This window comes from Staurois parvus, unplaced genomic scaffold (assembly GCF_062004578.1).
Source record: "Staurois parvus isolate SC_StPar_1 unplaced genomic scaffold, SC_StPar_1.0 ptg000139l, whole genome shotgun sequence".
In the NCBI taxonomy this organism is placed as follows: domain Eukaryota; kingdom Metazoa; phylum Chordata; class Amphibia; order Anura; family Ranidae; genus Staurois; species Staurois parvus.
This window is the reverse complement of record NW_028317935.1, coordinates 4,149,861-4,175,534: the sequence shown is the minus strand read 5'-3', so window position 1 is coordinate 4,175,534 and position 25,674 is coordinate 4,149,861. Positions and strand designations below refer to the sequence as shown.

At 42.0% G+C, this 25,674-nt stretch overlaps 1 protein-coding gene across 1 annotated transcript; it reads right to left on the bottom strand.

Annotated features, from left to right (window-relative positions):
• On the bottom strand, positions 1-25,674 carry MTRF1L (mitochondrial translation release factor 1 like). Its single transcript, XM_089673518.1, has 7 exons — positions 25,247-25,674; positions 20,558-20,637; positions 14,617-14,800; positions 11,608-11,771; positions 8,627-8,744; positions 3,023-3,159; positions 1-524 (listed from the first exon to the last, which is right to left on the bottom strand). The coding sequence occupies exons 1-7, from the start codon at positions 25,608-25,610 to the stop codon at positions 330-332; spliced, it is 1,242 nt and encodes a 413-aa protein (XP_089529644.1). The 5' UTR covers positions 25,611-25,674; the 3' UTR covers positions 1-329.

Sequence of the window (25,674 nt, the reverse complement as noted above, 5' to 3'; positions counted from 1 at the left end):
TTCACTGGGTATATGAAAGGGTTTACAACCACTTTATTGTCACAAAGACTGCAAGAGAAGGGTACATCACCAAAAGAAACAAATCAAGATCTCTTGTCTTGGTGGCCACCATCACCAAGCCATGAAGTGAAATGATATCTCCCAAGAGTGACAAAGATAGCAAAAAAGATCAGTAAAACCTGACAGTTTATAAACATTCCCCACTTTAGCCAAAGCTGGTAAAAAAAACAAAAACAAAAAAAACACACGTTTGTTCCAAGAGTTCACCATATGCAATAAAAAACTATTTTTAATGCCTAACAAAAATATATAATACTAACAATAATCTTTTAATTTGAAATAATTTCCACAAGAGACTCATAGTCAGCAAAATCACTGGAAGCTTGAATCATTTCATCTAAAAGTTCATCACCAAACATAAATGCTTCTATATTGTGCATAGACTTGCTAATACGGTGGTCTGTAACCCGGTCCTGTAGGAAGTTGTATGTGCGAATTTTTTCCGATCGTCCTTTTGTGCCTACCTATGGAAACCAAAAAAAATATATATATAAAAAATATTCTGTATTTCGACAGACAGCACTTTTTACTACTACTGTGGGGACATTTAGAGACTATTACATTTTTATTTCTGTTGGTGCCCATGTTGGGGACATTCTCACTTGTGTGAACAGCAAGACAAGGTATGATGTGGGGAATCCCCTCCAACTGAGAATCGGCAATCAAAGCTGAATTTCCATTCCTTCTAGGCTCTATACACTACATTGGTTGCATTTTGGCACTATTCCCAAATCAGGCACAAGAAATAATACCAAATCCTATAGCACACCTTATGCAAGCTTTAAGTTTTCCAGCATGCAAATCATTGATCGTTGCTCTCAGGGCGCAATTAAAACAGATTTTATAAGTCAGCAGGCGCAGATTTTTAAAGTGATTCTAAAAAGGTAAAACATTTTTTTTTAAAAACTATACACATGTACTTTCCTTCGCTGTGTAACTCTGCAATGGTTTTGCACAGAGCAGCCCCAATCCTCCTCTTCTTGGGTCCCCCACGGGCGCTCCTGGCCTCTCCCCCTGCCGTGTGCCTCCATAGCAAGCCAATTGCTACAGGGGCATTCACGTGTGCTCATGCCCAAGCCGCCTCCGTGTGTCCGTAAGACAAAGAGCATGGCTCAGCCCCACCCCCCGCTCTTTCCTCACTGGCTCTATTAAGGTGAAAAAACCTTCTACCGTCGGAACCACTTTAATGTAGCAAACTTGACATTACCAAACATTCGCTGCAGGTGAATCTTCTTAGTGTTTAGTCTTCTTCAGCGAGTGTTTTAAATGACTAAGTTCATCACCAGTGAATGTTTGGTCAAAGTCATACTCCTTGCTTTATAAAACATGACCATGGATGCTTGGAAAGGTGTATGTACAGCTAAAACATTTGTTTTGGATAGTGTACTGAAAGATTAGAATGTCTCTAAAGCTGTGTCACCACTAGGTAGGTTCACCCTACTTTTCCTTGTGACCACTGTTGCTACGACTGAAAGTGATGGGAAATCCAAAACTTGTCAAAAAGTGTTGAGGATAAATCTTCCAATAGGAAAATCTGTTTTGGTAACAACTAAGAGCAGAATTCCCATCACTTTGTAGACATTTCCCCTCACTTCCTGTTGCGTCTCCAGGGCAGAAAGTGAAGTTAATTCTTTCCAACAAGACACAGAAAGCAAAAAATAAACCAACAGGGGTTTTAAACCTAAAAATAATCGAAAAAAGTTTAGCCGATACATACACTTTAGGAATCAATTCAAACTCCAAATTTGCTACAGCCAAAATACTGCCCACGTTTCCACAAACTTTGTTATGAAAATCATTAATTTAAAAAATCTATCTCTCTAATACTAAAGCAGAATATACAATACTCTATAAACATTTTTACACAGAATTATAGCCTTGTGCCAGGACATCTTTGTTGCACTGCGATGCAATGATTAGACTCTCGCCCGCTTGCCAAATGCGAGGAGAAATTCCTCTGTGGCGAGTGGTGAGCACAGATGAAGCATGGAGCGACTGCACCAGCGCTCCAAGCCTCATTGTGAAGCCAAGTACCGGTTTACAACTTCCGGTTTCCAGCTTCTGCGGCACCGCCGCCTAGGGAACAGGTGCAGGAGAGGTCAGCTCTCCTCCGCTGAGACGAGACACCCTCTCCACCGCCGCAGGGGACTCGGGGGGCCCGAGAGGAGGGAGGGGAGCGGGTGCCCGGCACACAGAAGAGCCGCATTAAAATGTGTAAAGAGCCGTGGCTTGCCGACCACTGAGCTACGGCAACCCTATTGCCTGTCACCTGGTGGGCAGTGTGCTCCGGAGCCGCAGCAAAGGTGAAAAAGAGCCGCATGCGGCTCTGGAGCCGCGGGTTGCCGACACCCGTGCTAGCCTACAACTGACAGCTCCATACAATGCAGCGGGGCCTGATTGGTTTCTCCCACCCTTCCTTTGAGTATATAGGCCATTGAAAAGAGGCTGTTATAAATTTAGACGTATATACTAGTTCAATAATGTAATGAAACCATAACAGAGTTAAACAGTGGACTTTACAACTATTTGCAGTTCAGAATTTATCTTTCAACAGAACAGAAGGGTTCCCCGCACCCGCTGTCATAATTTAAAAAGTAGCACAGCTGTGCTGGGTCTGCCCACACGGCCACGTCATTCATTTACAGTTTCTGATGAATACCTACAAGTACCATCAGCCATTGTGGCTGATGGCTTGTAGTTCTCAATGGACTGCAAGGACGCTGGTGAGCTCTCTTTTAGTCCATTGATTCTTCTTGCCATTCAGTAACCACGAGGTACAGGCAGACACAGCTTACTGAGTGTTTTCAGGATCCAGGCATTGCATCCGCATATACTGATCATGGATGATATGCCTTACAGACTGTAGTGTTAAAAAAATAAATAATACACTTTTTTATTACTTGCAAAAAAAGCAGTGCATTTACTATTTTTTTGAGTCAGATGAACTCCTTTAAGTCTTTACCTGTATTTTTCTTGCACTCTGTCTTTTATTTGTCTCTTCTTCTAATTTCATATTGTATAAATTTGCACGAAGAACTTTCATTGCAGTTTCTTTATTTTTGATCTGAGATCGTTCTTGCTGACATTCAGCAACTGTACCTATATGACAGATGGAAGCAAAAGACCAACATCAATGATTTACTTAGAATTTTGGTCTCCTCTATAAAAACTGTAGAAAAAGAAGCGCTGTCTTGAGGTACAAAGTGACAGCAAGGTTATTATGTAGCATATTAAGCCAGTAATCAATAGTTCTAACACTTAGAGCATTGGTCTGTCTTGATCTTGTTTCAGCAGAAAAAAAAAAAAAAAAAACACAAAGCACACACCAACAAACTATAGTATGAGTTAAAACAGGCACAAAATGCAACAAGGTTCCTGCATTTACTATACTACCTTAGCACCTGGATCAGCCCCCACAAATAACTCAATATTTTCAGGAATGTTGCACATAAAGTTCCCCCAAACCCCCCAGACTCCTACAATTCAGCGCTGGGTGCATTCAGAAAGCTAAAACTTCCATAGGAATTTTGAGGTTTCTGGTGGACTGGAGAGTTGCAGTCATGGCAAGTACAGGCACCTTCTTTTTTTTTAAACACGTTCACATGCTTGCATGTCCTGTTTCATCATCAACAAGAAAATATCCAAATATGCTGTCCTGCAAGATGACCTAGGAACAAATTGTCAGTCTCTGGTTGTGTTTAAATTTCTGTTGAAAGGGAAAGCATATTATTGCCATCATGAAAAGTGTTCTAATAAAAGTATTTGCAAAGGCTAATTTTTTTTGCGGGGAGGGGTTAAACTTACCTGCTCTGTGCAATGGTATTGCACACAGCTGCCCCAAACCACATCTTCTGGGGTCCCCCCTCTTCTCGGTGCACTACCATGGAAAGCCGCTTGCTATGGGGGTGCACCTGTAGGCTCAATCTTGAGCCAGGCTGTGTGCATCTGCAGAGACACTCAGCCATGCCTCCTGCTCTCTGCTCACAGGAGTTGATTGACAGCAGCGAGAAGGAACTGGCCACCGCTGTTGCCTCTGTGAACAGAGAGAGAGGAGACAGCCACTTCAGATGGGTACAGTGCTCGATCAAGATTGGGTTCAGGTAAGTATATGGGAGGTGATGGGGTGATACAATTATTGGGATATTTTTTACCTTAATGCAGAATATGCATTAAGGTAAAAAATGTTGAGCCTTTAGAACCACTTTAAATAGGAACTATTTTGGAGCCAGCAGGTTTTCTGTTCACAGAACTCAATGAGGGCCAGTTCACGCCAGAATCGCACAGGAATGAGGTCCACATTTCTGCGCGATTCCTGTGCATTCCCCTGCAGTGCAGTTTTGCAGCCCATTCACTTGAGTAGGCTGTAAATCACATTGGAAAGCAAAAAAAAAAAAAACAAATGCATGGACTATTATTGAAATACATGGTGCAACAAAACTCATTGTACTGCGCTACCACCATTTTGCATCTGAGTTGCCATAATTGTACTGGAACCTGCAGCAGATCACAAGGCAGTGTGATTTGAACATGGTGCAGGAAACGTGCACAGAACTTTTCCGGTACCACATTTTGGTTTAAACTGGCCCTCAATCAGAGCAGCGACTTATCTCTTAGAAAGCTCAGTTTAATGCAGGCCATAGACGGGTCGTTTATCGGCCGAATTTTCATCCGCACGAAAAATAGGCTGATAATCAACCCATTAGTGGGGCCAGCCCAGTTGGCCGTTTTTCGCAGATCTCCTCATTTATTTTTATCGGTCATGCTGGAAAATCCGCGAAAAACAGACGATTTTTGCGGACATAGGTAGCAGCATCGGCAACGGGCCCGACCAATTTTTCTTTATCGGCCGAAAATTTGGCCGATAAATGGCCCGTCTATGGCCTGCCTAAGGGTTCAATGAAAAACAACCAGATCATCAAATAGGGTCTTATGTACTGTTTCTTTAGCTAACCAATAGTGATATAATAGTTTAAACCTCCATAAATAAAAAAAAGTCAACCACTATAGTTTCTTTTTAAAAGGTACAAAGTACCCTTGCTAATAAACTGTAAGAGAATTAAAGGATAAGTTCAACTAAAAAAAATAAATAAATGCACTTTTTTTGCAGGTAAAAAAAAAAGTGCATTTACTCTTTTTTTTTTTTCTCTGTAGGAGCCTGGAAAGCATCACAATCAGCAGAGCGCAGGTTCAATGCAGGGCTCCTGCAGACTCAGTGAAAGCTCGCTGCTCAAACCTCATACAGGCAGGCATTTACACATACAGGAAGAATCAATGAACTACCTAGAGCACCCTGGCAGTTCACTGAGAACTAGAAGCCGTCAGTCGCAAGGCTGTAGGTACTTGAAGTTCATTCATGCACAGAACTCTGTAAATGAATGACATGGCTGTGTGGGCGGAGCCCAACACAGTTGTGCTCTTTTTGAATTGTGACAGCGGGGAGAAGATCCCTGGCCTGCTGTCACAGGGAGGGTAGGATCAGAGAGCAGCTGCAGGAGCGTGAATATGTTACATGTTCCACCCTAAAAACAGATGGAACATGCAACATGTTCCCAAAGGTGAACTTATCATTTAAGGGTGGCACATACAGTTAGGTCCATATATATTTGGACACAGGCACAATTTTCATACTTTTGGCTCTGTATGCCACCATAATAAATTAAAACGAAACAATCCAAATGAATTTGAAATGTAGACTTTCAGCTTTCATTCAAGGGGTTGATCATACATATCAAAATACAAATTTTTGGAACTGCAACCATTTTTATACACAGTCCCTCCATTTTCAGGGGCTCAAATGTAATTGGACAAATGAATATAATCATAAATAACATGTTCATTTTTAATATTTTGTTGAGAATCCTTTACTGGCAATGACTGCCTGAAGTCTGGAACCCATTGACATTACCATAGACTAGGTTTCCTCCTTTCTGATGCTTTGCCAGGCTTTAACTTTGTGGGTCTTTCTGCCTTTAGTTTTGCCTTCAGCAAGTGAAATGCATGCTCAGTTGGGTTGAGATCAGGTGCTTGACTTGGCCATTGTAGAATAGGCCAGTTCTTTTCCTTCAAAAGCTCCTAGGATGCTTTTGCAGTATGTTTTGGATCACTGTGCATCTGTACTGTGAAGCGCCATCCAATCAACTTTGCTACATTTGGCTGAATCTGGGCTGACAGTATCTCTCTAAACACTGCAGAATTCATCCGGCTGCTTCTGTCACATCATCAATAAACACCAATGACCCAGTGCCACTGGAAGCCGTGCCTGCCCATGCCATCACACTGCCTCCACCATGTTTTACAGAGGACGTTGTATGCTTTGGATCATGAGCTGTTCCAAGCTTTCTCCACACTTTTTCCTTCCAGTCATTCTGGTACAAATTAATCTTAGTTTAATCTGTCTAAAGAATGCTTTTCCAGAACTGGTCTGGCTTTTTTTAGATATTTTTTGGTAAAGTCTAATCTGGCATTTCTATTCTTCATGCTTATGAATGGTTTGCACCATGTGGTGAACCCTCTGTATTTGCTCTCATGAACGCTTCTCTTGACTGTAGACTGACAATTGTACACGCACCTCCTGGAGAGTGTCCTTCGCTCATCTGGATGTTGTGAATGGGTTTTTCTTTACCACAGAGAGGATCCTGCGATCATCCACCACTGTTGTCTTCCGTGGACGTCCATGCCTTTTTATGTTGCTGAGCTCACCAGTGCATTCTTCTTTCCTCAGAATGTACCAAACTGCTGATTTGGCCACTCCTAATGTTGCTGCTATCTCTTTGATGGATTTGTTTCATTTTTGACTACTTCTTACAGCATGCACCTGTTCCAGCTTCTCAGAATGTGCTTGTGTGTGTCTGTTTGGACACACGTGTGTGATTCCGTGAGACTGTCCCTTAGAGCCATTTTATGAAGCAAGTAAGCGTGAAAATTTGTGATCTTAGGACCTTGTATGGCAAATACTGCTTAGCAGAGCAATTTCATTGAAGGGAGGGGACGCTACATATATGATCTTTTGATTGCTAGGCACATATGTAGTGACCATAATAATCTGGTGATGTTAGATCAGCTTGCTCATATTTAAAAGATAATATAATTAAGAATGTATCTTTACAACATCTCAATAATGTTGTATAACCACAAATCTACATATGTTACATTACCAACATATAAAACATAAGCTAAATACACACAGATACTATTAGTATACATTATGTAATACTTATTCTATTTTGATTCACTTCAAACACCTTTGACATTCTATATCAGAGTCTTCTAACCAGCTATGCCCTATTATAGAATACTCAGCTCTCAGCTGGTTAGCTAGCTCAGCTTATAACTCACACATTCACACATTTTAATATTAATTATGATTAATCATAAAAACCAAATATTTTGCAAGCTTGCCATCAATATAATATAAGTGCCGAATTATGAATTTGATATAATTAATATTTATCACTCACCTGTAGCAGTCCGTTTTTCTATAAGCCAAGCAAACCTAGTCTACTGGTATGTGGCTGCCCCCAGAAATGCCATGTTCACTGGCCAGAAAGTACAGGAGGAAGAACAAAAGATTTCCTGCAGTTCCAGGAGTTGTCTGCTGGGAATCATTGGGACTGGTGTCTCGCAGGAACGTAGTCAGAGGGATGTGCAGAAGGGTCAGTGCAGACAGCATGCAGAGACATGGTCAACAGACAGGTAAAGGATTGGTCCAGACAACAGGCAGAAACATGGTCAATAAACAGACCAGGGTCAGTACAGGCAGTAGGCAGAGACAACAATGCACTGGTGTGATAAGGGACACTATTGAGGGTTGCACTGGCGCTGGTGACACTGACACTGATGTGACTAGATCCTAACATGGATTGCTTTTCAGAGAGCACCACACATGTGAACAAGGCCTTATGGTGACACTGACTGCTGTGGTCTGATGACATTGTACTGTTGTGATGGTGGTTAGAGACAATGCTTAGCTGCACTGACATACAGTGATTTTAGAGCAGCCAGCCACTGCACATAATTGTGACGACAGCAGTACAATGTCATGACATATTGACACTGCACTTGCTTTGGTGACAGTATATATATATTTTTTAAATACTGTCACCAGAGCAGTGCAGTGTCACTATGGTGACATTGTACTGCTGTGGCTATTGAACAGGGAGTGGCTGCAGCATTGGCATACAGTGTCATTAGTGCACCAGTCAGTGTCTTTGATCACCAGACAATCACTAAAATGAACACTCCGTTCCTCTCACAGAGGATTGCTGCGAGAAGAAATGGTTCAAAGGCTGCAGCATGCTTGGTTACAGCGATCATATGGTACAGGGTCAATTTCATTGGTCCTGTGCCCAATCTGTGATCCACTGTGTCTTTCACAGGGCAGACTGTTGCATGCCCAGGGGGATCACAAAAGTCATGGGTACATCCTCCTACAGTGGTCAGGTGGGAGATGGTTAAACAACAGGCATAATATGAACAAGTTTTAAGAAGACAAAACTTTTTTTCTGTCAGTCAGCTGTATATTAATTGACAAGAGAAAAAGATTTTCCTTTAACAGTTTCTTACCTACCTGTTGGAATATGAACAATTCGTACTGCGCTGTCTGTGGTATTGACATGTTGTCCCCCAGCACCACTGGCCCTTTTAGTTTCTATACGCAAGTCTTTGGGATTAATTATTAAATTTATCTGCAGACATAAAGAAGACAAAAGTAACAGATGACTACAACATATTTAAGAGAGGAAGGAGCAGAAACAATAAAAGGACTCCAACTTACTATAGATGCCCTGAGTGTCCATTCACATATATGCAGATTGGATGTGGATTTGGTGTGAAAAAACATTGCTTCTTATGGTGCCTGTTCATATATGTCTGGTGCAATGGCGGTGCGGATTCAGTGCGGTTTTAAAAAGAGTCTTGTCCGATTTTTGAGCAGTGCCTTCAGGTTCAGCTACGGATTACAGGCTATTGACTTTTATGGGAACCGTTTCTAAACCGCATATGTGAGAACAAGATAAGATCCTTAGCTAATCCTGTCCTGAACCTGATGTGAATCTGTGAACAACTACTGTATCAGTTAGCTGCGAAACCTGAGCTTCAATCTGCACTGCACAGGTGTGAATCAGCTCTGATCCTTTTTTAAGTAGATGCTATGGCTTCTGTATGTGCCTTTAAGCTGTCCCACATTGTTAGCTGGCAAACTGATAGTTCAGGCACAAGAAGATTCTTCACCCCTTGCACCAACTCTAGTCTCCTCCTGTCCCTTACAACTGCATCCTGTAAGCCACCACATTATTGTGTACTCCATGACAAAGAAGTACTGGGGAAGTGAGAGGTTTGTGCAACGACGTAAGCAGCTCCCATCCGCACTGTGTTAAATGTGATAGTAAGGGAACCAGACTTGCGCAGCCCATAGATTAGGCAATCTTCTAAAGAAAACTGCTTGATCCCCCTATCAACAGAGTCAGAGGTGAAGGGGGAATCTCTTCAGCAGTGCTATTGTGTTCTTTTTTGTTTTATTAGGGAATAACCACATGTGGTACATATAAAAAAAAGGAAAACCATCTAGTGGTAGATATAGACATCACCTGAGCAAGAGTACAAAGTAAAACATGCATTTTACAATAGTGAAATTCACAGATGACTGTGACATGAAAGGAAAGTAAAAACTTTTCTGGAGAGCAGCCAATAAAACAATACATTTCAATTAGAGCAAAATGTAAGAGATCAATAAACAGTAAATTGACAAATAGTTTATGCCAAGTGTCAAGGGTGAATTAGTCAAAAATGTTACATTTATGAAACCAAGCTTTCCATTTTTTTCATAATAAAAGCATAGTATTGTACAGAGCGCAAAATATTTTCTCAACTTTACTGATAGAATCCACTCTCAGTTTAACCTGGGAGAAGGGGAACTGAGGACGTTTTCCAGCGTCAGGCAACTACCCGATGGATAGAGACACAAATCGTGTGAATCAATCTCATCAATAAAGTGGAGCACTATTGGGCTCTGTCAGCAGGAAGTCTTCCATAGTGCTGCGGGAGGCTTTCCCCCATCAACATTGACTGTGTTGATGGGGAAATCGAGCAATTTTCTTTAGTTAGGTAGTTTAGTCTTTAATTTTCATAGTGGAAGGAAAGAAAATCGAGTACTCTATGGCTTGCCTAAGTAGATGACCTCCTAAAAAGCTGGTAAATGCTAAATACAACAGCTGGGAAGAATAAACAAAAGTAAAACTAACTAGTACAGTGTTTCTCAACTCCAGTCCTCATGGACCCCCAACAGGTCATGTTTTCAGGATTTCCATTATTTTGCACAGGTGATTTGATCAGTTTCACTGCCTTAGTAATTACCACAGCTGTTTCATCTGAGGGAAATCCTGAAAACATGACCTGTTGGGGGTCCATGAGGACTGGAGTTGAGAAACACTGCACTAGTAGATTCTCAGAACAATCAACAAGCTTGGCGAATGTTGTTCGAAAGTACTTTAAAACTTTCATTTGCTGTTAACATTCAGTTCTGGAACAAGTAGATTTAATAAGAGGGAAACCACATATACTGTTCTATCCTTTTCATCCAAATGTTCTCATCACTGCAGCTAAAAATGAATGTCCATTTGACCCCAATGATTCACACCTATTAGCATAGGTTCGAATGGGCCTATAAAGTTATAGGGCATTTAATTACTTCTGTCCCTTGCAGAGAGCTCCGCTATTATATTTGACATGAAAAAGTATTGCGGTTGCAACAATGTATCCATTTCAGATACAGATGGTTTTATTTGGATACAAATAGAAACATTGTTGCAACCACACGACATTTCATATAAAATATAATAGCGGACTGGAATTCTTCTTCTTCTTGCAGGTCACAGCTCATGAGCAGATTTTTTATCGGTAAAACGATCGGCCGATTTGCCCATCATTGCCGGGAACATCGGGCGATTTTTTTCCAACTTTATCGATAAATAAAATGTGCCAAAACCCCGAAAAACAACCGACCAATTAACTCACTAACAGTGCGAAAATCGGCCGTTTTTCCAGGTGAAAAATCGGCCGAATTTCGTCCCGTCTATGGCCTGCATTAGGGATGGGAATACCATATGGACCACATAACGAAATTCTTGGGATATGCACGCCCTGCTGCCCTCAAAAGACAGGGAGTCCAAATATAAACAGAGGGCGCACCGGCCTAGTGCACTACTTTAAAAATATGTTTATTAAATGTTAAAGGTAGGTATCGTGCTCACAAATTGTCAAAATCAAAGGCACATCGTGAAGGAACAGTTCTGTCCAATTCACACTATGTGTCTGTCTGTAATGAGAACTCTGGACGTCCAAAAGGTTGACGCATTTCGGGGACTAGCCTCTTCCCCAAAGCCCATTGGCCTTTGACATATATGCTCTAAATATTTTAGGCATTTGTTATTTCCATTGTTTTTTGATGATCAAACTGTTTTTTGCCAGTGAACAGCTAAAACATCCCAACATTTTGCCACATTTCAATATAACATTTACAGCTTCTTTAACTTATTTCAATGTTTACTTTACCTCACTTGGTTGAGGCAATACTGCTACAGTTGTAGTACTTGTGTGAATTCTTCCTTGTCTCTCAGTCTTTGGCACTCGCTGAACTCTATGCACTCCACCTTCATATTTTAAACATTTATAGGCATCCAAACCTCCTATACTTGCTGATGCATGTCGCACTCCACCTAAAACATAATAAAAAGTCATTTTAGATATTTTTACATCACAATCCTCGCAAAATACACAGTGCTTCCATAAAAGGAAGCATGTGAATGCCTCAAACACCATCACATAGCCTTCAAAATTCTTTATTTTTATGTCAAGCCTAAGTGCACTGAAATAGCCTAAACTTCATTGTTTGATAAATTACCCCCAAAATCATGATCAAAATAAAGCAAATTCAGTTAACAAGAAATTGCTTTTTCAATTCTTGATATCTACGCCCTGTCCCCCTTGTGCCTCTTCACATTCCTGCAACTATGCTCAGAGCACACGTTCCAATGAGGAAGTCAAGTACAGTATCAATTACCCAAAAAGGTTTATATATTTTTTTTTTATTCCTGATGGTGACTTTAACATGGATGAAACAAGTCAGCACCAAAGAAATTAGGAGAGAATGAGTATGGATCTATCTGAATAAAAACACTATGCAATACTGAATCTGGTATACTCCATTTATCTATTTGAGCTCTTATCTTGCTAGAGTGTTACTAAAGGCAATTTAAAAAAAAATTAAAATAACAAAACATGTTATACTCACCTGCTCTGTACGATAGTATTGCACAGAGCAGCCCTGATCCTCCTCTTCTCAGGACCCCTGCCGGCAATCTTAGCTCCTCCTCTTCTTCAGGTGTCTCCATAGCAAGCCTATGGGAGCACACAGTGCATGTTCGCTCCCGAGCTGTGTCTATGGAGCCACGCTCAATAGATACACACAGCAGGGCTTAGCCCCACCCCCCACTTCTTTCTCACTGCATTTGATTGACAGCAACAGGAGCCAATGGCCCCTGCTGCTGTTTGAGTCCTTGTGTGAAGAGGAAGAGAGGGAAGAAGAGATGCAACTGTGCACAGCGCTGGATCTCCCTCCTCTTCCCCTTCACACAGGGAGTACAGAAAAATATACAAAAATTTTTTTACCTTAATGCAAGGAATGCATCAGGGTAAAAAACATTTTTAGCTTTAAAATCACTTTAACGCTAACCTGTTTATTTATTACTTTAGCTGGCTTTTGTTCAAACTGAACTGATTTCCCCTCCACACATTCAATGAGAATCTATGCTGCACTGATCAGCACTGCAACTGCTGAATGAGTAGCTTTTTTCCCCAACAGGTCCAATCAACAGAATTTGATCAATAGATCAACTTCTGTTGAGTGGCAGTGGTCACACATGGATCAGAATTTGTCCGCTTCCTGCTGAATTGTCCAAATTTTGATCCATCTATGGCCACCTTTAGGAGTGGATGCAAACTTGGGAAAAGGATCACAGCAGTCAAACTCAACTTTTGTAGTAATGCTTGCTAATAGTTTTCACTTTGAAGCAGGGACATTGCTCTCTACGATGGGCTAGTTTTCATTGAATGATTCAAACAACCTCTTTGTCTAACAAGTGGAAAATAGAGGTAGTAGTGGGTTTCCTCAGGATCCCTAGAACATAAACAAAATAGCCACACTCATATACGTCAACAGGTTCAATAGCAACTTTTCTCTTTATACAAGGCCCAGCTTTATAATTAGCAGTAAGGCTGCCCAAAGAAGGGTCCATTTTTTTGTTCAATTAGCAGACTGAATGCAAAAAAACTAACTCAATTTCTCTATCCATACACTCTGTGCGGATGGGAGAATCCTCCACGGTGAGCTACTGTTTTTTGATAGCAGGAAATCTCCCCCGGCATCACAATACACTGGTCAGCGATGTAGGCAACAGCCTGTCGACTTCTGTGCAACATCCTTCCCCAAACATGGAACGAAAACTGGCCGATCCCTGCTGAACTAGCCGAACTTCGGTCCATGTATGGCTGGCTTTACCTTATAGTGTCTATTAAGGTCACCAAAGCTGAGCCTATGGTCAAAGTTGTAGTGTATCACCCAACACCGATTTTAGGATTACAAGTAAAGCTGGGAGTAGCCTCTGATCCAAGTGTATGTCCCCCCCCCCCCCCCCCCCAGAGTGTCCAACTGACAGAACTAAACTCATCCGATAACTTTAAATGCAAACTGTAGTTTGGGTTTTGTGGTATAAAGTCAAATTATATAAATTTGCTCAAATTATAATTCTTTCAAAATATTTTTCCTTTACAAAAACAGAAGAATAAATATAGTATTATATATGGTCTTGCCACCATTCATCCATACAAGCATCACAAGGAGATGCTTGGAGCATAGAGCACACAGCATAGATCCACTTGTTTCTGGGTCCCGTGCTCAGCACCTGAGGCACTGTGGCTACAGGAGGTCGGCTGCTCAGCAAGGGACCCAGAAACAAGTGGAGATCACTGGATCTCCAATGTGTACTTCAGTAATTTCCAGCTTCCAGGGAAATCAGCCAAACATCACTCCCGGCTCTACGCCTTGTCTATTTAGAGAAAGCTTTGCATTCATTCAGAATATGCACAGCATTGTCTGAATGGCGCCTGTGCTGAGTGCCTAACCTCCTGTGTTCAGTATCTGGAGATCATTGAAGTAGCAATGTCTACTTCAGTAATTTCCAGCTTCCAGGGACATTGGACAGGTATAGTTTACCTAGTTACATTTGTCCAGGCTGGACCAATGTATATTATGGCCATGCCTGGAATTATTCTTTAACAAAATGTTCACATTACATTAAAAGATAGGCTGCATTGCTAAGATGACCTGATGCTACAGCCCTTCTTATTGCTGGCTCTTTAGGAAAAAATGTATCTACAAAGACACCTGTATAAAAACATAAGAAAATCAGTATGATTTTCTCTATTTGACTGAGAAGTATATTCAGATTTCATTATCCACTGCGTAGGAAAAAAATAATTTCAGTATATATATGCAAGATTTACCCAGATCACTGTGGGAGTATTCCAGTATGTCAAAAATCCAATTTTTATGAGCAGCATAACGCTGATACATGTCAAACATCTCAGCAGTAAAAAGCATTGCCTCCTGTCCTCCAACACCAGCTGTAAGCTCTAGAATAAGATTGCAGTCATCCTCTTCATCTCTTGGAATTAAAAGACAAGCTATCTGAAAAAAAACAAAAAAAAAACAAAACACACAAGTTTTTTTTATTCAGCTTCTAGCACAGTATGTAGAAAATGAGTACATAGAAAGGTAACACAAAGCTTAAAAAGAGAAAAACTTTAAATGCTGCTTGCCTTCTGCCTTTATTAACCATTTGTAAAGGCATTTACTGTTGGTGGGTGGTATCTCCAGGCACCACGACGTACCTGTACATCATGGTGCACATGCACACTGGCACGCCCTGTGACCAGAATAAGCACAAGGGAAGCTTCAGAATAAAACTACCATCCCTTGTGGTGATTGTGGGTTTTTTTTGCACATAAACTTTAAAGCGGAGCTCTAGTCAAACCTCAAAAAAAAAAGTCAGCAGCTACAAAAACTGTAGCTGCTGACTTTTAAAAAAACAACCTCACGACCCAGCAGTATACTCACTGCAGCCAGTTTCACTGCCGGTCGCCTCGCTTGATTCCTCATGGGGAGTGGGGGACCAGTGATACTTTTCCTTTAGGGTGGAGCTCTGCTTTAAGTTGGATTGCCTAATCTTTAGGGGAGAAAACCCCTTAAATATATGGGTTGTGAATGGTTTCCTATTCTGTTACAACAATATTAGGGAGGTTATGTATCCATTTATTTTAACATTCTACAACATAGTAGTCACAGACTGGAGTAGAAAGACGTAGTAATGTGGCACTGTTTTAGAATGATGAGAATCAAGCAGAAGCTGCTTAAATCTGGAAGACTAGAGGAATGTTAATTTTCTAATGCCTGGAAAGAATTAAACCGACCTTCTACATACAATTAGTGTAGGTTTTTACCATTAAATTGCACCAAATCTACTGTATCTCACGCTGAAGTTTGGAAAAAGTTCAGAGAGGTATCAGCAGTTTTATCTTCACAACTGCAGGATTTTCAGGGAGAATTTCAATAGTGAGGTACCCTGTACACACAATGGCACATTTCTATATAGGAGGCTGGTAAGGGATTCATACAAATACTTTCTCAGCTGCTGCATTATTGGAAATTGGAAACATGCACCATTCACCAAATGGGAGGGTAAATAGTAAGCTTAAAAAACTGAAGGCGCTAACAGGAAAGTTTATTTACCTAAATTTTTGTTTACAGATATATACAGATAAATTTTAAAATATTGAGGAAGAATACCATTTTAAATACAAATTATTTTTACATAGAAAATTTTAAAAAAGGAGACTGGAACAAGATAGGACAGTCTCAAAATCTATGATCACCAAGTTCAAACTACAGGGTGTTCATCAAGTCTGGACACTGGCACATTCTCAATAAATTTCAATATATTTGTCAATAACATTTTATTTCATTGGAATATTAATCAATAACATCTTCAATGTGATTTACACCATTTGTAATGCAAAGTTGTAAAATACATTTAATATTCATCTGAATTGTGAGATTGTATTGCTTGTATGATTAGCACAAGAGTGGGCTCTGACCCTAGTGGGGTGGAGCTCATACAGGTGGAGGTAGCCCAACATCCAACTGTAGAAGCATCAACTTGTACACAAAAACACAAAGTTTTCTGGCTGCACTTGTTGCATACAGTTTCCAGGTTAATAATTCAGAATGTTTATAACTCCATCTTTCTGTCACTTTAAAATAGTTAATTTGGAACTTCACTAAAAGATGTGCCCATTGTGAGCGCTGCATAAATTGTAAGTAGCATTAGCTACATACAGTATACAGCTCTGTGTTTTTGCAGCAGGATGGGAACTTCTGTGCCATTCCCAGAACAAATATGAGTTGGGGTAAACCAGGGTGGATTTGATTTAAATCAAACTGATTTAAATCACGATTTAAATCACGATTTAAATCACTAGTCAGTAAGGCTTGATTTAAATCCTAGTTTTCTACATAAAGACTAATTCTTGCTGGTATAACTTTAATATGCAAGTAGATGAAGATTTTTAGAATAACAACTTTTCATATTAGTTTTTTTATCCCCAGTTTAATAGGTTAATCATTCATATTTGGACAACTTTTCTGCTGTACTTAGGAAGGAGAAAAATCATTCGCTTAATATTAACAATTTAAATAGATTTATTCAACTGAAACAATAACATTCCAGCATATGTTATTTGCTTAAACAAACATCCATGTTTGTTAACTAATTTGGCTAAACAAAATATATATATTTTAAGAAACTTAGACTGTCAGCCCCTTCCTCCTCCCACTTAGTTTCACTTTCTTCTTGTGCAGATCTATTCCACTCCAAACAATCAGAAAAATATTGTTTCTATTCTATTCACTGAACTTCTTGAAATTTAGCACTGAAGGGGTTGATTCTGTATTCATAGGTTTGTAGAAGTTAGGATTAAGGTCTTTTTCTTAACTCTGTTCATGTTGTAACATTTTTGCTGTGAAGAAGAGGCATGTGATCTCCGCTGAGTCAAATTCAGTTTTGAGAACTGCAAAAGTAAACCAAGCATCTGTGATAATATCTTGTAGGCAGAGAAACTGCCCAATAATCTTAGAAAAACCTCTGGAAGAGCATGACATTGTGAATGGATTAATGGAATTTATTTACCAAAAAAAATTAAACATATACAGCCTTATTCTACATAATTAAAAAACGAATCTGTATTTCATGATGGCATAACCTTTGGATGGTAATATATTTTCCTCAAAAAGCATTTTATTTAAAAAAATCCGATTTAAATAAAAAAAATCCGATTTAAATTAAAAAAATCAGATTTTTTTAATTTTTTTTAAAAAATCATTGATTTTTATCCACCCTGCGGTAAACACATATGGGGTAAACTCTGCTCAGCCATTCACAGGAATCTTTGGATTGTCTGAAGGAGTACAAGGCATCCTCTGATTGGCTAAGGTGCAGAGCTGGGTTGATGACAATGTGATCTCCACCTCAGACAACCAGGGGAAGCCTTGCACTCATTCAGAAGATATAAAGCTTCCTCTGAATGACTGAGCTGCACTGAGGCCAACTCAATATTGTTCAGTGAACGGGGCAAAAAGTCCCCATCCAACTGCTAGAACACAACGCCGTATACTCTATGTAGCTGAAGCTACACACAGTTTATACAATGCTCACATCAGGCACATCTATCAGTGAAGGTAACAGCTTGTTTGGTCCAAACAAACTATTTTAAAGTGACAGAAGAGAACAAAAAAAACAGACACACACACACACGCAAACTACATATTCCTGTGAAGGTTTCCTTTAAAAACCCAAAATCTAAGCACTGGTACTTGAGCAGTTTAACCCCTTCTCGCCTAAGGGTAAAAAAAATGTTCATGCCCAAGCACAATTTTGCAACTCTGACATGTGTTAGTAAAACTGTACATATCGTCACAACTACTTGGTGTATCCAGGTGGATTATACCTTGCTTTTTTCAGGACAAATTGGGCATTCTCTTGGTGGTAAATGGTAATGGATATCTCTTGATTTTTTTTTTCTATTATTAAACGTAATGCCGGCCTAAGATAGTAGAAAAAAAATCTTTTTTTTAACATTAGCTGTATATTTCTTGCTATTACCATAATTTTTCAACAAAGAGCAACATAAAATAAATTCTCCTGCTCATGATGATCGCAGCAATACCACATACAATGGATATAAAAAGTCTATACATCCCTGTTAAAATGTCAGGTTTCTGTGATGTAAAAAAATGAGACAAAGAACTCAATTCAGAACTTTTTCCACCTTTAATGTGACCTATAAACTGTACAACTCAATTGAAAAAAAAAAAATAATCTTTTAGGGAGGGGGGAGTAAACATAAAATACTAAAATAATGTGTTTGCAATACGTGTGCACACTTTCTTATAACTGGGGATGTAGCTGTGTTCAGAATTAAGCAATCACATTCAAAATCATGTTAAATAGGAGTCAGTACACACCTGCCATCATTTAAAGTGCCTCTGATTAACCCCAAATAAAGTTCAGCTGTTTGAGTAGGTCTTTCTTGATATTTTCATCCTACAGCAAAAGCCATGGTCCGCAGAGATTCCAAAGCATCAGAGAGATCTCATTGTTAAAAGGTATCAGTCAGGAGAAGGTACAAAAGAATTTCCAAGGCATCAGATATACCATGGAACACAGTGAAGACAGTCATCATCAAGTGGAGAAAATATGACACAACAGTGACATTACCAAGAACTGGACGTCCCTCCAAAATTGATGAAAAGACAAAAAGAAAACTGGTCTGGGGGGCTGCCAAGAGGCCTACAGCAACATTAAAGGAGCTGCAGGAATATCTGGCAAGTACTGGCTGTGTGGCACGTGACAACAATCTCCCATATTCTTCATATGTCTGGGCTATGGGGTAGAGTGGCAAGACGGAAGCCTTTTCTTACGAAGAAAAACATCCAAGCCCGCTAAATTTTGCAAAAACACATCTGAAGTCTCCCAAAAGCATGTGGGAAAACGTGTTATGTCTGATGAAACCAAGGTTGAACGTTTTGGCCATAAGATATGTTTGGCGCAAAAACAACACTGCACATCACCAAAAGAACACCATACCCACAGTGAAGACTGGTGGTAGCAGCATCATGCTTTGGGGCTGTTTTTCTTCAGCTGGAACTGGGGCTTAGTCAAGGTAGAGGGAATTATGCACAGTTCTAAATACCAGCCAATATTGGCACAAAACCTTCAGGTTTCTACTGGAAAGCTGAACATGAAGAGGAACTTCCTCTTTCAGCATGACAATGACCCAAAGCATACATCCAAATCAACAAAGGAATGGCTTCAACAGGAGAAGATTAAAGTTTTAGAATGGCCCAGCCAGAGCCCAGACCTGAATCCAGTCAAAAATCTGTGGGGTGATCTGAAGAGGGCTGTGCACAGGAAACAGTGGGCAAATATTGCCAAGTCAAGTTGTGCCATGCTGATAAGACTCATACCCAAAAAGAATGAGTGCTGGAATAAAATCAAAAGGTGCTTCAACAAAGATTTGGTTTAAGGGTGTGCACACTTATGCAACCATATTATTTTAGTTTTTTATTTTTACTTCCCTCCACCTAAAAGATTTCAGTTTGTTGTTCAACTGAGTTGTACAGTTTATAGGTTACATGAAAGGTGGAAAAAGTTCTGAAATGATTTATCTTTGTCTTATTTTTTTACATCACAGAAACCTGACATTTTAACAGGGGCGAGTAGACTTTTTATATCCACTGTCTGTGTATGTTAGTGTTTGTTTATACCCGTATTATGGCCCAGAAACTATGGTGAGTATTTTGCATATTTTTTCCTGTCTAAAACACACTGACACTAACTGAGGCTGATAACAATTTAAACTTTTTTAAATTCTATTCAAAATATGCTAACCGTGACCTTTGACCCTGGCCCCCTACTGACAAACCTTGATCTTGCTATTTTTTTTTTTTAACTTTACACTCCAGCTCTGACAAGGAGTGGAAAATACAGTGTGTCTTCCTCTCCATTCAGAAGAGGAAGTAAAACACGGGCAGGCTCACAGTGATTGATCACTGTGATAGTCAATCAGAGGCTATCACAGTGATCAGGTGATCCAGAACTGGGAGTCCCAGGTCCCAATAGTTAGTACGGGACCCAGGGCTCTTGGTGACATCCTAGTCTCTGTGCTGGGAGCATGCTGTGTGGCACACTCCCAGCACAAAGGGAAATACGCATATATGAGGCCCCATGGAAAAGGGGTCCACTTCCATGAGGCTGAATATATGCATACAGTCATCAGGAAAGGTTCAAACATGAATTTTGTTTTTACACGCATGGAAATAGTACATTACCTGGTATTTTAGATTCATTATCTCTTCTACACAAGATGCTATTTCTGTGTTTGCAAGTGCCTTTAAATCTTCACTCTCATCTGTATAGTAGCAAAAGAACAGAGACATTAAAAATATCAGATAAAACTTATTTGTATCTTGCAAAACTTCTGCCCAGTGAACCCTACAAATCTGAACTACTACTGTTACTACTGGTTCTCTTTTTACCTTAAAGCAGAGCTCCTGATCAAATAGAATAATATAGTATATGAACACTCCATTAAGAGAAAATGAAAAAGCTGCTCTTGCTGCAATGTTCATCTTCACAATGGCACTGTCCCTCACAGTAATTCTTTTCGGCCACCAGATGAAGCTCCTCATGAATGTTGAATGATGGCTGGGGTCATTCGACCAGACTTCCTATAAGCCCAGGGTGTCATGGACCTGCCAACCCCAAAAGGTACGGCATCATGCTGACCTGGGCTTAGAGTACTACTGCACAGAAAGCAGCAACTGAACACTTCTATTCAATCACCTATTACTGTAATACAGGCAGGATGTGAGGGTTAAATGCTTATTAACTGGTTCTAAAGCCTTACATTTTTTACTCTTATTGCATTCTATGCATTAAGGTAAACAACAATCTGTTGCAGAGGATCCCCCCAGCCCCCTTATACTTATCAGAGCCCAATATCGATCCAGCACTGTACATGAGTGCAGCGGATCTTCAGGCTCTTTCCCTCCTCACTGGGCAGATTTATAGCAGCATGGGAACGTTATAGCAGAAGGCGAGCGGAGACCGGAAAGGACTAAGCAGCAGAGGATCAGCAGAGCTGGGAGTCTGGGGCAGGAGAAACTAGCTATGTCACACGTGGTGCATAGCGTGGGAGAAATAGAACGGGAGGTGGGCAGGGAGCAGAGGGAGAGAAGGAGCAGAAAACCAGAGGATTAGAATAGCTGGGGGTTACTACTGAGCAGGGGATCAGCAGAGCTCGGGGTTACTACTGAGCAGGGGATCAGCAGAGCTCGGGTTACTACTGAGCAGGGGATCAGCAGAGCTGAGGGTTCTACTGAGCGCGGCCAGCAGCAGAGCTGGGGGTTACTACTGAGCGTGGCCATCAGCAGAACTGGGGGTTACTACTGAGCGCAGCCATCAGCAAAGCTGGGCATTACTACTGAGCGCGGCCATCAGCAGAGCTGGGGGTTACTACGGAGCGTGGCCATCAGCAGAACTGGGGGTTACTACTGAGCGTGGCCATCAGCAGAACTGGGGGTTACTACTGAGCGCGGCCATCAGCAGAGCTGAGGGTTACTACTGAGCGCGGCCATCAGCAGAGCTGGGGGTTACTACTGAGCGCGGCCATCAGCAGAGCTGGGGGTTACTACTGAGCGCGGCCATCAGCAGAGCTGGGGGTTACTACTGAGCGCGGCCATCAGCAGAGCTGAGGGTTACTACTGAGCGCGGCCATCAGCAGAGCTGGGGGTTACTACTGAGCGCGGCCATCAGCAGAGCTGAGGGTTACTACTGAGCGCGGCCATCAGCAGAGCTGAGGGTTACTACTGAGCGCGGCCATCAGCAGAACTGGGGGTTACTACTGAGCGCGGCCATCAGCAGAGCTGGGGGTTACTACTGAGCGCGGCCATCAGCAGAACTGGGGGTTACTACTGAGCGCGGCCATCAGCAGAACTGGGGGTTACTACTGAGCACGGCCATCAGCAGAGCTGGGGGTTACTACTGAACAGGGGATCTGCTGAACAAGGGTACCGATGAGCTGGGGATCTGCTGAGCAGGGGAACTACAGGTTCCACTGGGACTCTTTAAAACAAATACAAACTCAGCACACACAGGGTATTTGCCAAGCTTCATTAAAGTTTCAGAAAAGCATCACCGAAGCATCATAAACGCACATTGAAGCGGTAGGCGCTTTGATATGTGTTAAAGGGGAGCTCCAGTAATAAATGTAAAAATTAAAATCAGCACCTACAAAAACTCAAGCTTCTGACTTTTAATAAACACACACTCACTTGTCCCATGATCTAGCGCTGTGCTCCCCAGAGGCGTATTCTCCACCCATCTCCGGCATCTTAATTGTAGGCATCCAGCTGTGACAGCTTTTGGCTTCACAGCCAGGTGCCCACTGCTCATGAATAGTCCCACAGTCTTCTGGGACCTGTCACTTGTCACAGAAAACTGCAGGGAGGGAGAACTTCCGTTCCGATCGCCTAGGCGGATGGAGTGGATGTGGGTACCCCCCCCAAAGAAAGGGGAAAGTTCCACTTGTTTGCATTCTCCTCTCCTCCAATGTTGAAGCGGGTACCCGTCAAAACCAGGTACCTGCTTCAACTTCCGGTCAGATTGTTCGGGCCCCCACAGCCTTCTGGGACACATCACAGGTCTCAGAAGACTGCAGGACCCTTCACAAAGTGCAGCCATGCTCACGCATGTGCAGTAGAAAACCAACTGTGAAGCCCAAAGGCTTCACTGGCAGTTTCCTTTATTTAAGATGCCAGCACCTGCACCCGAGGCAGATTGAAGAATCAGCTTGGGTGAGGATGGTGCTGGATCCCTGGACAGGTAATTGTTCTTAAATTAAAAGTCAGCTGTTACAGTATTTGTAGCAGCTTTTTAATTTTTTGGGGGAGAGACTGGAGTTCCTCTTTAACCGCTTCCCGACCGCCCTATAGCAGACCTACTGCTACAGGGCAGCAGGGCTGCACAAAAATCACATATATATACCTGATTTTGTAATTCCGAGTAGTGCCCTACCCATGCTGCCATTGGCGGATACAGCTGTCAATCACCGAGTCCTGGCTGGAGATTCCCCGCCAGCACCCGGCGATCGCCAAGGAACACTGACGGGGGAGAGGTCTGTATGTATTCAGTACAGATCTCTCCCCTGTCAGCTCCAGCACGCTGCTTTGTATTGCTGTGTATAGCAGAGCAATACAAAGCAGCATGCTTACACAGTAAAACACACACAGGCCACAGTTAACCCTGTGATTGCCCCAATGTTAACCCCTTCCTGCCCAGCCCCATTAGTGCAGTGTCAGTGCTTTTTATTAGCACAGATCACTATATTAGTGTCACTGGGGATGTCAGTGACAGTTAGTCAGTCATCGTCTCCCCCCCCCCCCACCCCAGTGTCAGAATGCCCACTGCAGACCCGCTATAAGTCGCTGATCGCCGCCATTACTAGTATTCATTTTACAAAAATTCCAGTATATGTATCGCCATTTGTAGATACTATAACTTTCACATAAACCAAATAATTTACACATATTGGGATTTTTTTTTTTTATGATGAAATGTGATTAGGTTTTTTTACTGGACATGTTTAATAGCAAAAAGTCAAAAATATGTTTTTTTTTTCTCAAAATTGTTGGTCTTTTTTTGTCTATAGCACAAAAAATAAAAACCACAGAGGTGATCAAATACCACCAAAAGAAAACTCTATTTGTGGGGAAAAAAGGACTTACATTTCCCTTGGGTGCAGCACTGCATGACCGCGCAATTGCTATTTAAAGTAACATAGTGCCGTGATGCAAAAAATGGTCTGGTCAGGAAGGGGGGTAAATTCTCTGAAGGGCAAGTGGTGAAAAGTAAGCCTACAGTATTTTTAGCGGCTGATTTTTAATTTTCTGGGAGGAGACTGGAACTCCTCTTTAAAGCAGAGTTCCACCTAAAAAAAAAAATTAAAAAAAAATTCAGCAGCTATGAAAACAGAAAAGCTGACATTTAAAATACAGTCACTTACTTGTCCCTCGGTCCAGCGGTGTCCTGACCACGGCTGGTTTCACCGGCCATCTTCTCTCCCTGGTGCCGAAATCTTTAATGTGGGCACCCGGCTGTGACAATTTGTGACTTCACAGCCAGGTGCCCACTGCGCATGCACGAGAAGCACTGCATTTGTGAATGGCAACGTAGTCTTCTGGGACCTGTCACGTGTAAAAGGAAAACTAAAGGGAGGGAGGGGGGAGGACAACTTCCACTTCCGATCACGTAGGCGATTGCAGCGTAAGTGGGAGCGTGTACCTGTCAAATTCGGGTACCCGCTACCCAAAGGTGCCAATCATTAATTGGGGAGTGGGGGACAAAGGCTTAAAGTGGAATGTCTCATTTTGGGTAGAGCTCCATTTTTAAAGAAGAGGGGGAGAGGACGCATTAAAGCGAGACTTCCCATTTTGGGTGGAGCTCAACTTTAAAGAGTGGGAGAGGACGCCTTAAAGCGAGACTTCCCATTTTGGGTGGAGCTCCACTTTAAAGAAGAGTGGGAGAGGACGCCTTGAAGCGAGACTTCCCATTTTGGGTGGAGCTCCACTTTAAAGAAGAGTGGGAGAGGACGCCTTAAAGCGAGACTTCCCATTTTGGGTGGAGCTCCACTTTAAAGAAGAGTGGGAGAGGACGCCTTAAAGCGAGACTTCCCATTTTGGGTGGAGCTCCACTTTAAAGAAGACTGGGAGAGGACGCCTTAAAGCGAGACTTCCCATTTTGGGTGGAGCTCCACTTTAAAGAAGACCGGGAGAGGACGCCTTAAAGCGAGACTTCCCATTTTGGGTGGAGCTCCACTTTAAAGAAGACCGGGAGAGGACGCCTTAAAGCAAGACTTCCCCTTCTGAGTGGAGCTCCACTTTAAAGTGTAACTGAGCCCCAGGGAAAGTGCCCTATGAGGAGTGTAGACTGATGAGAGGGAGGAGGCCTGCTGCTCTCACCTGCCATGAGTTGGTGGAGATCACTCAGCTCTCTCTCCTTGGCTCTCAGCTCCTTTATCACAGGTAGGATCTGCCGATTACTCCAGCCCACCTTCTCTCCACCTTCCCAGGACGCTGCCCTCTGCTGGTCGGCTGCTGTCCCTGCAGTCTGAGCCGCCTGGGCCTCCCATCGCTGCAGGTACTCGCTCCACTCATCGCTCCTCACCAGTCCTTCCAAGCATGGAGGGCGCCGGCTATCACCCACCCTCCGCTTCCACTGCACTGCGGAGCCCAGGCCAGGGAGGACATTATAGCGTCGGCCCCACAGTCTCCCGGGACCCGTGCGAACACCGCACAGGACACAGCGACCGACACTGAGCAGCATGGCCCGGCTACACTCTTCTGTGACCCGCACGTCGTTCACCGACCGCCATCTTGGGATTGGCAAC